At 46.1% G+C, this 13,994-nt stretch overlaps 1 protein-coding gene across 1 annotated transcript in view; it reads left to right on the plus strand.

The window, feature by feature from the left end:
• The window catches only part of ZW10 (zw10 kinetochore protein), a 270,359-nt gene that overhangs the window by 137,091 nt on the left and 119,274 nt on the right, over window positions 1–13,994 (plus strand). Inside the window, exon 6 of the mRNA XM_069614236.1 lies at window positions 3,634–3,786. Coding sequence (XP_069470337.1) covers window positions 3,634–3,786 — 153 coding nt within the window. The remainder of the gene's footprint in view (window positions 1–3,633; window positions 3,787–13,994) is intronic.

Raw genomic sequence — 13,994 nt, forward strand, 5'->3', positions numbered from 1 at the left:
ACTCTACCGTTATGTTCGACCCTGAGTTTGGAGGGAAACATCATTGCGTACTTAATACTCCTCTCTCTTAGTCTTTTCTTCACGTCGATAAAAGTTTTTCTGGATGCCTGTACCTTTTCAGAAAAATCCAAAAAGATCTGGATCTGTGCATCGCGGTGCTTCAGGGAGCCTTTCTCTCTCGCTTTCTGCAGGACCGTATCCCTGTCTTGATAATTTAATAGCCGTGCCATCAATGGGCGGGCAGGGGCGCCCGGCACCGGATTTCTACCACTCGGTGTGCGATTTGCTCTTTTTCACAATAAAACCGCAGAGAGTCCCTCCTCGTCCAGGACCTCCTTCAGTAAGTCTTCCATCATTGACTCAATGTTACGTTGGGCCAATGCTTCAGGTACCACAATTATCTGCAGGTTATTCCTTCGGGACTTGGTCTCGAGGTGTTTGCGCTTGTCCGATAGTTCCTTCACCACCCTTTCGAGGTCTGTTAGGTTCCTCGTTGCAGAATTGGTTGCATCTTCAATCGTGGACACTCTGCCCTCTACTGCATCTAGGCGCTCAACAATCCTATCCAAGCGTCTGATACCTCTTGTAGGTAAAAGTGTCAATTTTCCCACCCAACGATTCAAGGCTTGTTTGGACCTGGCAAAGCATTTGTTTAATGCCATTCAGCACTCCTCCTGGATCTGACAGTGTGGGTTGAGGGGGTCCCCTCCTGGATCCCCTCCTCCACATATGATGGCTTTGCCAGCTATGAGGATTCGAAGTGCAGTTTAGACTGCTGTATACCAGACTTGGGCGCCTTAGACATGGTGTCCTCTTTAGTTTTACCTGTTTTTGTCTGTCCTGTTGGCCCAATTCCACGTTTGGTTAAATACCGGTCTCGCCTCTCCACCCAGTCTCAGTGCCAAGGTCCAGCACCTCCCAGTATTTCTCCCGTCTGTTGTAGGAAGCACCATATGACCGGGCCGTTCCCTGATTTCCACGCGATGGTACCGCTGCGGCGCACATAGGTCTGCAGTAGAAATGGCGTCCCCTTCAAAAAGCTATTTCCTCCCCCAGGCGGCACTTCTCATGCTCGCTCGAGTGAGCTTCCATGTGCTACACAGCGCTATAGTGTGTCACCTGAGGGGGAACCCCTCCTCTGAAACAATCACTAAAGTTGGGGGCAGTGTCTGGGCCCGGCGTGTTCCTTTACTGTTTCCACTCTCATCTTGATCTGGGCTCGCCCACAGCACTGCGCCAAGTCACGTGTCTATGGCCCGCTCCTTGCTCCTCACCTCCTCCTCGATCTGCGGGTCAGCTGAGTGCTCTGAGTGAGCTTTCCTTGCTGATGCTGTTAGGGCAGCCAGCGCTGCTGCCAGACCGTTCTGGGTTGTGGCATTTCGATTCCCTCTGCTTTTCTCTGCCGGCCTTGGCAAGGGGTCCAAGGATCCTCCAGAGCTTCCCGCTCAGCAGCCCCCAGCGTAGCCCACTCCCAGGCGGCGGTAGTCGTCCCTCCTTGGCGTATGGTGCGTCAGGTTGCCCGTGTTACCTTGGGTGGAGTCTCTAGTCCCCTGCCTCACATCACACTATTTTCCACACTGCGTGGGAGAGCTGCGTGTGCTCCGGCTCCACTAAGTCTGTAAGTCAGCTTCTCATGCACGGCAGAGGACCAGAGTTGCTTCTGGGTGATCACCTCATGTTCTAGCTGCCCATGGGTCCCCTAGCTGATGTGTAGTTATGCTGATGAGACAGGATTATGCCCGGTTTGTTGTAGGTCGCAGAGGAGCTCACAGGCTTGCGGCTATCTTGGCTGTGCTCACTAGTGCCTCCCACACATAGGAATCCTTAATAATACTTTTCATTGGCCATTGCTTCAATGGTAGTTGTTCGCTGTAAAATTGTTAGAGTTTGACACTAATGACAGTTCTTCTGTATGATCGGTACTACTGCGCACTCACGTTGCTTCACAGATATACAGTAATTGTATTTAGTTAGCAAAACCACAGAGTCTTTTAGGAAGGAAAAAGGTTGGTTAATCATATAGCTTAACGTTCTGGGGACACTTTTTAGACAAACGTAAGCTTTAAAATTCCAATCCCATACTATACGAAAAGTCAGTGTAGAGTGGATCCAAAGTCTTAAGAATAGCAGAACAGCAAATGTTCCTCTAGATACTTTCAGTCTCTAGGATAGGTTACTTTAGCAATATAACACGAACCATGGGACCCTGCAAAAGGACTCACTAATGGGACACAAGCTGGCAAGCTTGGGTCAGAGGTATAGTGGAAACCCTGGACTCCTCTTCACGCACTCATGGTTCAAGGTAAGTCACCACACAGTACCTTAGGTTAGAATAAATGCTTGTAACTGGATTCTTCTCTTCACCTGTCGATTAGAGCATAGGGTTAGGACAGTAGTGGTCGCCTCAGTGTTTGGAAGGGTCTGCAGCATCTCTGGTCGTCTTCAGCTTCGATACTTCTGTTTCAGTGGTCAACTTGCCTTTCACCTCAGGAACCTCACCTTTTTTCAGTTTTCCCACACACTCATCTGCAAACTCTCTCAGCATTTTACAGAAAGGGGCAGGTGGCCGTTCAATTAGCCAGCCTCCCAGTGGGAACTGGTTCCATTCAGGCACTCGTGTAGACAAAGGCCAGGGGAGTGAATAGCTCTTTCCCCCATTTCCTCCCTGCCCAGACACACTGGAGCCTAGGTAAGGACACCAATGCGCTCCTGCCAAAGGCAAAACGCACACACAGACTCCCCCCCCCCCCCCCTCCCAGAATGGTAGAAGAACTAACAAAGAACAACCATGATATAAATGGCTAAAAAAGAAAGGAACCACCATGGTAGAACATAGGTGACCCTATTGTGCTCAACCGAGACACTGAATACAGTCTGCGTTAATAAATTGCACAATAGTTGGTAGAACACGTCCACTGCCACCAGCCATAGCTATGGGGTTGCCTATGTAACTAAAAAGGCACAGCAGCAGAGAGAATGGGGATACTAGGTATCCCCTTAGCACTCCACATAAGGTGGTTTATGCTAATCTCTCATAGTATAACGTTTAAGGAAGGGTACAAAGTATACCTCTATCCTTAAGAACTGTAGTTAGTAAGGATAAGGAAAACATCTCAAAGGAGAACTCAAAGGGTTCCTAGCAACACTGCACATAAGGTGCTGTGTGCTGCAAAAGTTAAACACAGATGACTTTAAAGAGCTATGGAGGAAAGCAGACTCCATAGTAAAGGTAAAACACAGAGAACAGAGTTCCAAAGGTCAGAGCAAATAAGAATGGATGAGGGGAAAAAGGCTCCCCTCATTCGGGGTAGAAAAGAAAAAGGTCCAGAAGTCAAGCAAAAAAGTGCTGGGGGTCTCACTAGGCGAGGGGATGAAGCATACAAATATCTCTAACACAGAGCACTAAACCGGATCTATTATATGAGCCAAAGACTAGATTCAAAACTGAAATTAGCCTGCAGTGCTTGCAGAAGGTGTGTTGACATTGCATCATGTCTGTATTCTTTGATGGTGCTTCACTTAACCCACTCTCAATTTTGCAGGTTGGTATTGCAATGTTGAGAGATACAAGACGAAGATGCTAGTCATTGTCCTTGACTGTCTCTAACTTCTTTTTGTCTTCTACCACTTCAGAGCCCAGCAGCCTGGAGTCGATTGTGAAGACGGAGCTACATCTCTCTGCAACGACATCGGACGTGGATGGGGAGGACAAGGGGCTCCACCTCGGCTATGTTCTCCAGGCCTTTGCTGTCCTCGGGGAACTCAAAACCAAACTTAAATTCTTCAGTAAGAATGTTTTCTCACTCTTCCCTAATCCAAATGTACAGATTTCGTATTACAAAGGAGCTGGGTTTGCACATGGCTAGGGCCAAGGGAGGGCCACCAGTGACCTGGAAGAATATGACATGACAGTATGACATGACCGCATAGCACACAACTGGGACCAGAAAGCAGAAAGGATGCCAACACTACTCACTCCAAATGTTTATTCAGCACTAGTAAAGGTGACAAACTATAAGCCAAAGTAGAGGGAAACATTCAGGAGGGACTGTAAGAAGCTTTACTGCCAACTGTTGATCCCAGACCCCCTTGCCCCCCTTTTACCGCTTCTATTGTGACCTTCAAGTCGGAAGAACTGGGAGGTTAAGCCACCTCCCTCTGCTCTGGCATTGCAGGCTCACAGGGTTCTCAAACCCTTATATTTTTCTTGCTTCGAGCAGGATTTCCGGAGTCTGGTTCCTCTGGTCTTCTACAGTTGCCAAAAGAGATCCTGAGTTAGTGACTTGTTGACATAGGCGGAAGGACAATCTAGAGAGATGGGCTCCGGGAGGGCCTCGGCTAAATCTGAGACCCTTCTCTTCTCTAAACTGGCTCTACTCTCCCTTACTCCCTCTCGTTACTCCTCCCACCATTTGGGCCTGTCTTGAACTGACCAGGCCTGCAGGTGTTCTGGCTGGCTAAGCCCTGCAGTTCCCCTCGATATAACTCGTTCCTAGATCATCTTTGCTGTCGCGTCACCACCACCGCCACCACGACCACCTCCACCTCACTCGTCCCTGATGTTACAACTGCCTCAGTCTTCCTCCTGGCCTCTGCTGTTGTCTTCCTCCTCCTCTTCCCTATTACTTGGACTACCCCCTTCCTCACTACTACAAGTTTCACCTCCTCTCCTTTTTTTGTAATCCACTCCTTCCTTCCAGGAATTACCTTGTCCAGTTCCTCCACTCCCCTAAATATAACCTCCTGCTCAGCTTTTACCAAGCACCTCCTTTTACCACCAGCTCAATTGCTTCACTTCCTCTTCTGATTTCTACCAACCACTTCTTTAACTCTCACCACCTCACCCTGCTCTTTCCGACAACCACCTCTCCAGGCTAATCGACCCCTGCCGCCTACTGGTGTTCCAATACCTTCCAATCTCCAACCTTCTCCCGCATATGATTTCACTTCCTGGCTCCCACCTGCTTAGTGGTATGGGCTAGCAAGCTTTTATAGCCAGATTCTCACTCCTCCTGCGTGGGACTAGGGCTGATGGTTTGCAGCTGTGACCCCTGGGCGTTTGACGGTTGTGATTGGATAGGTTCTCTCACTTCTTGCCAGTAGAAATGAGGTGGCAGGGGCCATCTTAGTTATAGCTAGTATGGTGGAAATTATTTGTATATATGACTGGATGGGAGAAATGGGTTGGTTTTCTAAGTTGTCTCTTTTCGTGTTGCGTGTAAGTGATTGAACTTTCAGTGTGTCTTGGTTGCCCCTCAAGCTCTTTGAGTTTCCGTGGATTGTACCCATGCTCATTTGCTTGCAGAATTGAGGGTGGGCCATGATTGACTCAAGCGTGCTTCGGAACCTGGACAAGGTTGCATACTTTTTGGGCTGGTTGGGGGCGCTGGCAGGTCTGCAAGTGGGTCTGTTCAACTGTGAAACTCTGCAAACTTTACTGATACCTTTGGGGTGATTTTGGGGAACTTGACATGTGTCTTGGGAAGAGGTTGTTGATGTGGTAGAGGGGCTCCACAATGTCAGGGGTGGAGGGGCCTCCCTAACATATCTTGGGGAATGGATGTGATGGTCCCCATGCGACTGTCTGCTGCCAAGCTGCTCGCAGTGTGTGGGTGTCCTGGGGATCACGACCAGCCCAGCCCCCTGCTTTGCAAGATACCTAGCTTCCAATGCCACTCTCCCACTTGTCTACAAAGCCAAGCAGGGGACTTCACCATTATGGAATTAGTAAAAATATCACCTACGAGAGACTGTTTGCTTGATTGCGAAATATTGAATAATCTGACCTCTTGTCGCCCCTTCCATGGCACTGGTCGTTGTTGCCATAGGCAAGCTGTACGCTACTTATTGAACCAGAGAGATTTGTATCAAGGGCAAGTGTTGGAAATGGTAGGTGTTGGATTTTATAAATATGTAATATAACAAACTGGTGTCCTTTTAGACTTTTTGTACATCAGATAACTCATTTTGCCATTCATATTTCATTTTCAGAAAACTGCTTCTTTGCTGGCTTTGCTTTTTTTCTGTATTTTCATAATCTTTTTAAGGAGAGCCTTTTTGCTTACATCCCGCTCGCTATCAGTCATGTCGGCGTTACCATTTTTCTACCATCTCGCTTTGATTGTGTTCTGATATCGACCCTAATTTTGTTTCAACTGTATTTTTCTGTCTGAGAAGGCCCGGGATGTGGGGGGTGGAGCATTGATTTGTTTTGCAAACTATTTGTCGGTAATTCCAAGTTGTTTAATTTCAAGTAGAAAAGAAACATAAAAAATAAATCTGTTGCTATGCCAATGCAGATAACAGCATTAAATGTGGTAATCTTTCCATGTCTTGAGACCGAGTCCACCCAGTAGTATTGCAAAATGAGCGTGCAGCTTTTATTCCCAGTGTAGTTTTTAATACTTTGCGGTGTAATGACTTCAATAGTAAACTTTGTCACTACTTCCCAAAACCTCTTTGTTAAAATGAATGCAACAGTGGAGTAAATGACCCACTATTATGTAGCAGACAAAGTTCAAGGATTGCTTTAATTAATTGATTTAGCAGGATCTAAAAACAGCTTCTGGTTATCTGGCATCATCCAGTAAGACGAAGCTACCCCTGGGGAACCAGGAGCTTTTATATAGGGTGACACAAATGTAAGTCTCATTAAAAAACAATACGTAACTTTTTTTTTTGTGATTGATTCACCAGGTCTCCACACTTCTCTCCAGAGCAGAGCCCTTTCCGATGAAGCTAGGGAGTGGAGGTTGCTACGCAATATTACCCCTAAGGGTGGTAATATGTATTAGGACCTCATAGGGAGGGGCTCCCTTCTTGGGATAAGGACATCCTCTTGGTTAAAAGCCTCCCTACAACCCTTTCACAGAACCCCCGCTACCTTCACTGTCACCCTTTTCTCCCACCATCGATACTGGAACCATGTGTTATTGTAAAGCCATGACTGTGACCAATGTGGAACATACTGGGACGAAGAAGAACATTGGAAGCCAAACGTAGAGTCGGCCAACTACTGCAACGAGGTGGGTCACTCGAGGCATGTAGAGTGCCAAAGAGACTGCACAATGGTGTTGACGTTATGCAAGGGCATAGTCAACAGTATAAAGGAGAAAGCACGAACCGACTAGAGAGCTCTCATTGCGGAAGCCAGCAGCACGAAAATCCTGCCCTGGAGATTCAGACAGGGAGGGCCAGGAGTCTTGTCTCAGTGGTCAGCCAACTACCGCTGGTCGAGCAGACTGTCGGGCATCATCTCCCTCATTGTAGAGGTCTTCCCAATACTGCTGCCTAAGTAGACTGGAATGTGAGCCATCTCCCTCATCGGAGTGGTAAATGGAAGCCAAATAAGGCTATGAGTTTTTCTATTTCCTGGAAGGAGTTTAAGAGACTAATCCAAAGCAAAAGTGCTTAAAGACCACTGTGGAGAATTTGTATAGGAGAAGCCAGGAGAATGAAGTCCTTCTCCTTGTGAAGGAGAAACCATCTTCATTTCATTTATTGACAGCGCACAAATCCGGAGGGATCACAGAGATAGTACATCTTAGGAGAGAAGACATAGAAAAACAGTAAATTGGACAAGGCAAAACAGTTAATAGAACAGTCTGGGTGCCAGGAAAGGAGGAGCCTTAGAAAGCACCATCTTGCAGTTGTATTTATTGAAAAGCCACGTTTTTAGTATTTTTCTGAATGCTAAGAAGGATAGTTCTTCTTGGATCCATGGGGGGAGGGCGTTCCACAGTGTGGGGGATGTCACGGGGAAGCTTTCTCCCCTGGCTGCTTTCTGGTGCATCTAGGTGTGGCTAAGGCCAGGGTGGCAGAGGAGCGCAGGCAGCATGGTTTAGGCCTTTTGATAATGAGCTGGTTGAGGAAGACTGGGGAAGTGTTGTGAACGCATCAGTGAGTTATCAACAAGATTTTGAACTCAATGCAGGCTTTGGCTGGCAGCCAGTGGGCCTCCCATCTTGCTTGAGAGATGTGGTCAGTTTGTTTTATGCCCCAGGCCGCCCGAAGAGCATTGTTTTGGATCAATTGGAGTTTGGATATGTTCTTGGTGGAAGTGCCTGAGGGAATGGCGTTAACAATAATCCAATTTGCTGCCAATGATGGCCCTGGCAAGGAGGAGGCAGTTGTCAGAGGACAGACATTTTCTGCTGAGGTTGATTAGCTTAGTGGAGTAAGCGGCTGATGATGCAAGGGCCTTGATGTGTCTATCCATAGATGGTTCTGCATCAAGGTAGACACCCAGGGTGTTCACGTGGCTAGAGACAACTATGGTGTACCATCGATGGAGAAGGAAGCGAACAATGGTTCCAAGCGTTTAAGCCAATGTGAGTATACTACAATGAGGAGCCCTGACTTGCCATTATTCAGCAGAGATGGTGTTCTGCCATCCATGCCTGAATGTTGCTATAGACATGGTTGATGTTAACGGAGTTAAGAGTGATTTCTGGTGAGTTTGGGCAAGATTTGGATATAGTCAGCAAAGTTTGTTTAAGGGATCTCGAGATTGTCAAGGTGGTCGAAAAGGGGTTTGGTGTACATATTGTACAGGGTGGGTGAAATTCAGAAATGCAGGAATCCTGTGGGACACCGTATGGCCCAGGCATGAGGTTGGCAGCATCAGAACCATCGAAGACCTTAGAGTGGCGCTCGCTAAGACTAGTTGAAAGACTTCTATTTCTAGTGTTAGGGTTGGAGTAGATGGTTTCTGATGGAGAATGGAGAACATTTATTTTGACTGTCATTCTGACAACTCATTAAAGTTTTCCCAGGTTGAGGAAAGGTAAGCCCCTTGGAAGTAGGAAGAGATGGGATTCTTTATTGATTTTAATAAGTCAGTAGCCCTCATGATGACACCTCGTTGCCAGTCTCCTTTTTCTACACCCTCACATATGGGGTCGGGAGTGGGATCTGCCCCAACTCATAAATTGTGGAACCCTTAAATATTCCAAACTAAGTAATACAGCTCCCAGGCCCACTGTCGCCACTGCTAAATCCATTGGATTTGATTTACATAGTAGTAGTGATGTTACCGTAGAGGTAGAATGCCGCCAACTAGTCCCTACTGGATTAATTTGATCCCCCCCTCCCCAAAGGGCACATACATCTGCCTGGTATCCAAGTCAGCGCTAGCATGGAGATAAGGCTTGGATGTAATGGCAAGGGTGATAGACCTAGACTATCATGGTGATATATCCGGGTCTGTGGCTCAGTGGACTAATGCATCCACTACAGATGCATGTGTATGACCTCATGGTCACAGGTTTGAATCCCGGCGGGTCTACTCAGTCTTTCATCCTTCTGAGGTTGATCAAATGAGTACCATTAAGTTGGGTAACAATAAACATCTGTTATTACCGCCAAGATGCCCCTTCGGGGGTGAACGTGCACTTTAGAAATACACCTGTTATGTTATATAAAAATGTTGCACCATGGGAAACCGATTTATGTGAAGGCTGACAAAAGAATTGCCTAGGGAATCCTTGAATGTGTGCTCTTTCCCAAGCCCTAGAGGTTCAGGAACAAGAACTGACGGAAAGGGGCACTAGGGGTTTTGGCGAGGCTGACAAAAATCTACATGAAGAAACACCCCTTGTGATAAGTAAATCCACCAGGAAGAAACAGAGGTCATCCCGTATCTTGCTTTCGCACTAAACGATCAAATTCTCTAAGAAGTATTTTCAAAGATCATCACTGAAGATGAAGGGAGGTCACAAGGAGGTCTATTTATTTTTCCTTAAAAAAGGCCTCTAGTACCGAGGGGACACTACACCAGAAGGGATTTCTAGAACTCAGGTAGTGGTTCCTGGAAGCCACAAAAGGATCATTCTAGAGATGGCGCATGAACATTTAACAGGACATTTAGGTACGGCAAAGACACAAAGCCAGATTATACCATGGTTCTATCGGTCAGGAGTACATGCCAACATTAAGAACTTTGTCACTACTTATGCCCTGTTCCAAAAGACAGCTGTCCATATGATACCACCAGCACCATTACAACCTATTCCTATCAAGCCACCCTTTTTAAGAATTGGGATGGACATTGTAGGGCCGTTAGAGCCTTTGAAACCGGGAAATAAATGCATCTTAGCAATCCCAGATCACACTACCACGTATCCAGAAACGTTTCCTTTAAAGAACACCACGTCCCAACACATTCTTAAACATTTGGTTCCTTTCTTATCCTAGTGGAGGGGATTTCCGAAAGAAATTCTAATGGTTCAGGGCAGTACATTTATGTCCAAGTTGATGGCAGAAGTTAACCACATCCTACAGATTAAGACCTTATGCACTTCCGTATACCACCCACAGACAAATGGTTTGGTGCAACATTTTAACCAAACATTGAAGAACGTTCTCAAGAAGTTGGTGGAAGCAGATGGACGTAAGGATACCATGATACCATGGGCTCCTTTTGCCATTAGGAAATCCCCACAGGCATTGTTGGGTTTCTCTCATTTTGATCTCCTTTATGGATGTGATCGAAGAGATGTCTTGGCCATGCTCTGGGAGACTTGGGAAGAGGCTGTTCTTCACATGTCACAAACAGTACAACGCCTAAAATAACGTTTTGGCTATTGTATGAGAATTGGTACAGAAACATCTGAGACATGCACTGGAAAGCCAAAAGACTCCCTATGATGAGAAAGCAGTACATAGATCATGCTTTCAGTCAAAAAGTACTTGTACTTTTGCCCACCTCCGAGCACAAGATCTCACGTTGGTATGGGTCATATGAATGCTAGAGTGAACTGTAATTATAAGGTGGCTCAACCTGACTCAATGTCTAAAAACCAGATCTATCATGTGAACCTCTTAAAGGGGTGTAAAGGGGACCCACTGGAAACCGCTTCCGTTCTAATGGTCGCATTATTATGAGAGGAAACATTTGAAAATAACCTAGTTCCTTCAGACTTGCCCCATCACCAACAAGACATCCAGAACCTACTAGACCAACTCCTGGATGTCTTCAGCAGGGAGCCTGGAAGGATCAAAGGGTTCCTACATTATATTCGTACACCCCCTAGAAAGGTAATTCACCACCTAGGATCCCAGAGGTGAGAAAAGAGGTAATCCTCCAGGAGGTGGAGAAGATGCTAGAGGTGGCTATAATAGAACCATCGGAAAGCCCAGGGTCCTAGCCAATTGTCCTTGTTTCCAAGCCAGATCAGCCATGGAGATTTAGTATAGACTTAAGAAAACTGAATGCTGTATCCTAGCTTGACAATTATCTGATGCCACGGATTGATGATCTGATTGACAGACTGGGATTGGCTGTCTTTATCTCCATGATTGATCTGCCGAACGGGCTATTGGCAGATGCCATTGAAGCCTGCTGATAAGGAGAAGACGGCTTTCTCTACTCCTTGGGGATTATTCCAATTTTAAGTCCTTCCCTTCGGGTTTCATGGGGCACCTGCAACATTTCAACGACTGATGGACAAGTAATTGTCTCTTTTCCCGCTTCTGTGGCGCATACCTTGATGATATATGGATTCACAGTAAAACCTGTGAGGAGCAAGTGTTCCATTTATATGAAGTGTAACAGTGCAGAAGGAAGGCTCCGACACAGTAGTGACATGATGGTTGTCAAACATTTATTAAAGTAAATTGAGGGCATGAAAAAATGCTAAGAGAGGTTTCCCTGCATCAAACAAATCTACTGTCAGGATGTCCAGGCAAAACATTAGTCACGGTTGTCAAACACCCCAATTCCAACCCCAACACCAATAACTTGAATCTAAAGTGCAAGGATGTTCAAACTATTCTCAAAAGGTGATGATATATGTCCTTCTTCAAAGCAAAGTTCAAAATTTCAATGGTTATATTAATAAAAGGGAAATATTCTCTTTCAAAGACACACTGTTCCAATATCCAGGTAATTACTCCTTTCCCCTGGATTCTTGCTTGTTCCATTTCGCAAGAAGTTGGTTCCTTAGAAACAATAAACAAAGTTCACGTTTCTCTTGGATTCTAATATGGGTGCGGGTCCCAAACTTGATGTTTGCACCCAGCTTGGTTCACTCTCCTGCTAAGCCTGTATTCCTTCTGTATTTTCTTCACTTTCTTTTAGGGTCCTGGACCCTTTTATTTGCTGTTTTAAATACGGGTGCGGGCCCCAGACTTGCAAACCCCTTCTCGGGTAGCCTGGTTCACTCTCCTGCCAAGCTTGGGTTTCTTTCCTCGTTGATTCTGATAGTTAGGGTATCTGACCCTTTATCTGTCCATAGTTCTCTCAGGGTCTTAGCTCGCGGTACTCTGTCCTTGAGGTTTCCCAAACCTCTTTTTCTGTTCTCCCTGTCTTTCTTGCGGCTTCCATGGACATAATGTCCCTTCTCTCCAATCCGCGTACCTTTGCCTTTGGGTTGCATCTTCTGGTCAACGGGTTTCCTTCTCAAGGCTTTGGTAGTGTTTGGATTTGTTTTTGGTGCCAGACGCTGCCCAGAAGAGTTCACATCCTTCTTGCGGTCTCCTCACAGGTTGTGGGTGCTGCGGATACCGTGTGACACCCTTAAGCTGCTCGGGAAGCAAGCCTTGTAGTTACTAGCGATTGGACTACGGTTGCTCTGTTCTGCGCGGTGAACAGCGTCTCCGCTTCCCACATCACGGTTGCTGGGTCGGCTGCCCTGACAGCACTTCTCTGAAGGATCTTTCTCTCCCCTTTGTTTCCCTCGTCTATTTTGTATCTTGTTGTTCCAACGTGATACAGAGGAGGACTAGACCGCTCAACAAAGTTTAGCAGCGTAATCTTCCCATTCCTTGTCTTGTCTTCCTGCGTTAAAGGTACTGTGCCGGAGAGTCCGATTGTCTTGAGGATTCCTCCTGTATATTGGGTTGGCTGGATTGGCTTCACAATAAAACATGTTGATAGTGTTTGGCAATATAGCTGAGAGGTCTAATTCTGTGAGCTACGGAGAGGTTGTCTATATGCGGCATACCGTGTTATCTGAGGATAGTTGTCCCTAATCCCATAAGGCGCTCCCTCTCCCATGTGATCCACCACCACCAGGGGGGACTATTGTTCTTTGGACGCTATGCCCTGCCCCCATGGGGATGGTCTCCACTCTAGGGGAGAAGTGACGACATCCTTGGATTTGTTGCAGAAGTCACATGAGCCCTTAGATAAGGCGGGGTTTGACCACCAACCCTGTTAGGCAAGATTGTATGTAGTAACCCTGTGGTAGACTTAGATAAACAAAACCGAAATTTCAGGGTGAGAGGTCGCAACACTCTAACATTCTAACAAATATAACAGTCACTAGCAATGCACTTTTCAACTGAATGTATTTTAATAACATCTGGATAATATTGGTGGGGATAGAGCACCCAGGGGTATTTGAAAAAACAATACAGATAGGTATGATCCAGTGGAAAAAAAACTGGATCTCAATGGAATAACATCAACAATAAACTGCTACTATTGGTCAGTCATTTCAATTGTGCAGTTACAGGAATGAACATAAACCCAAATTCATGAACATATATACAAAAAGCACAAAAACAATGCTTGAATTGTGCACTGTTCAGATGGTATTATCGTCGACACAATGGTGTTTCGGCCTAGAAGAGGTGTAAGATGCAGCTTTGTGAGCAGGCCTTCATCAGGACGTGTGATGGGAAGAATGGTTGTCCCGGGATCTCTATCTATAAACAACAAATGGAGTGTGGTGAGTAGAGTGGTGACCTCAAATATAAAATGATGATTCAGAAAGCTCCCTCAGGATGCTTGATTAAAAAGAAGGAAAAACTCCCTTATGGAGGAGCCTGATTCTTACCGAAGACTTATCCAGTGCAAGGGTAAGCGAGAAAATCCATCATGGGTATAGATATCTGGACGGCATTCAATGCGCCGTTGAGGAAACAAGTGTGTACCTGTAACGACATATGAGGATCTGTGAGGGTTCTGTACAGATCCTGGTTCCACATATAAGTTAATTGGGAAATGGGTAAAAACTTACCTCAGGCGGTAAGTAGTGACTTCTATGCTG

The sequence above is a fragment of the Ambystoma mexicanum genome, chromosome 9 (assembly GCF_040938575.1).
Source record: "Ambystoma mexicanum isolate Mex_15411 chromosome 9, UKY_AmexF1_1, whole genome shotgun sequence".
NCBI classification, from domain to species: Eukaryota; Metazoa; Chordata; class Amphibia; order Caudata; family Ambystomatidae; genus Ambystoma; species Ambystoma mexicanum.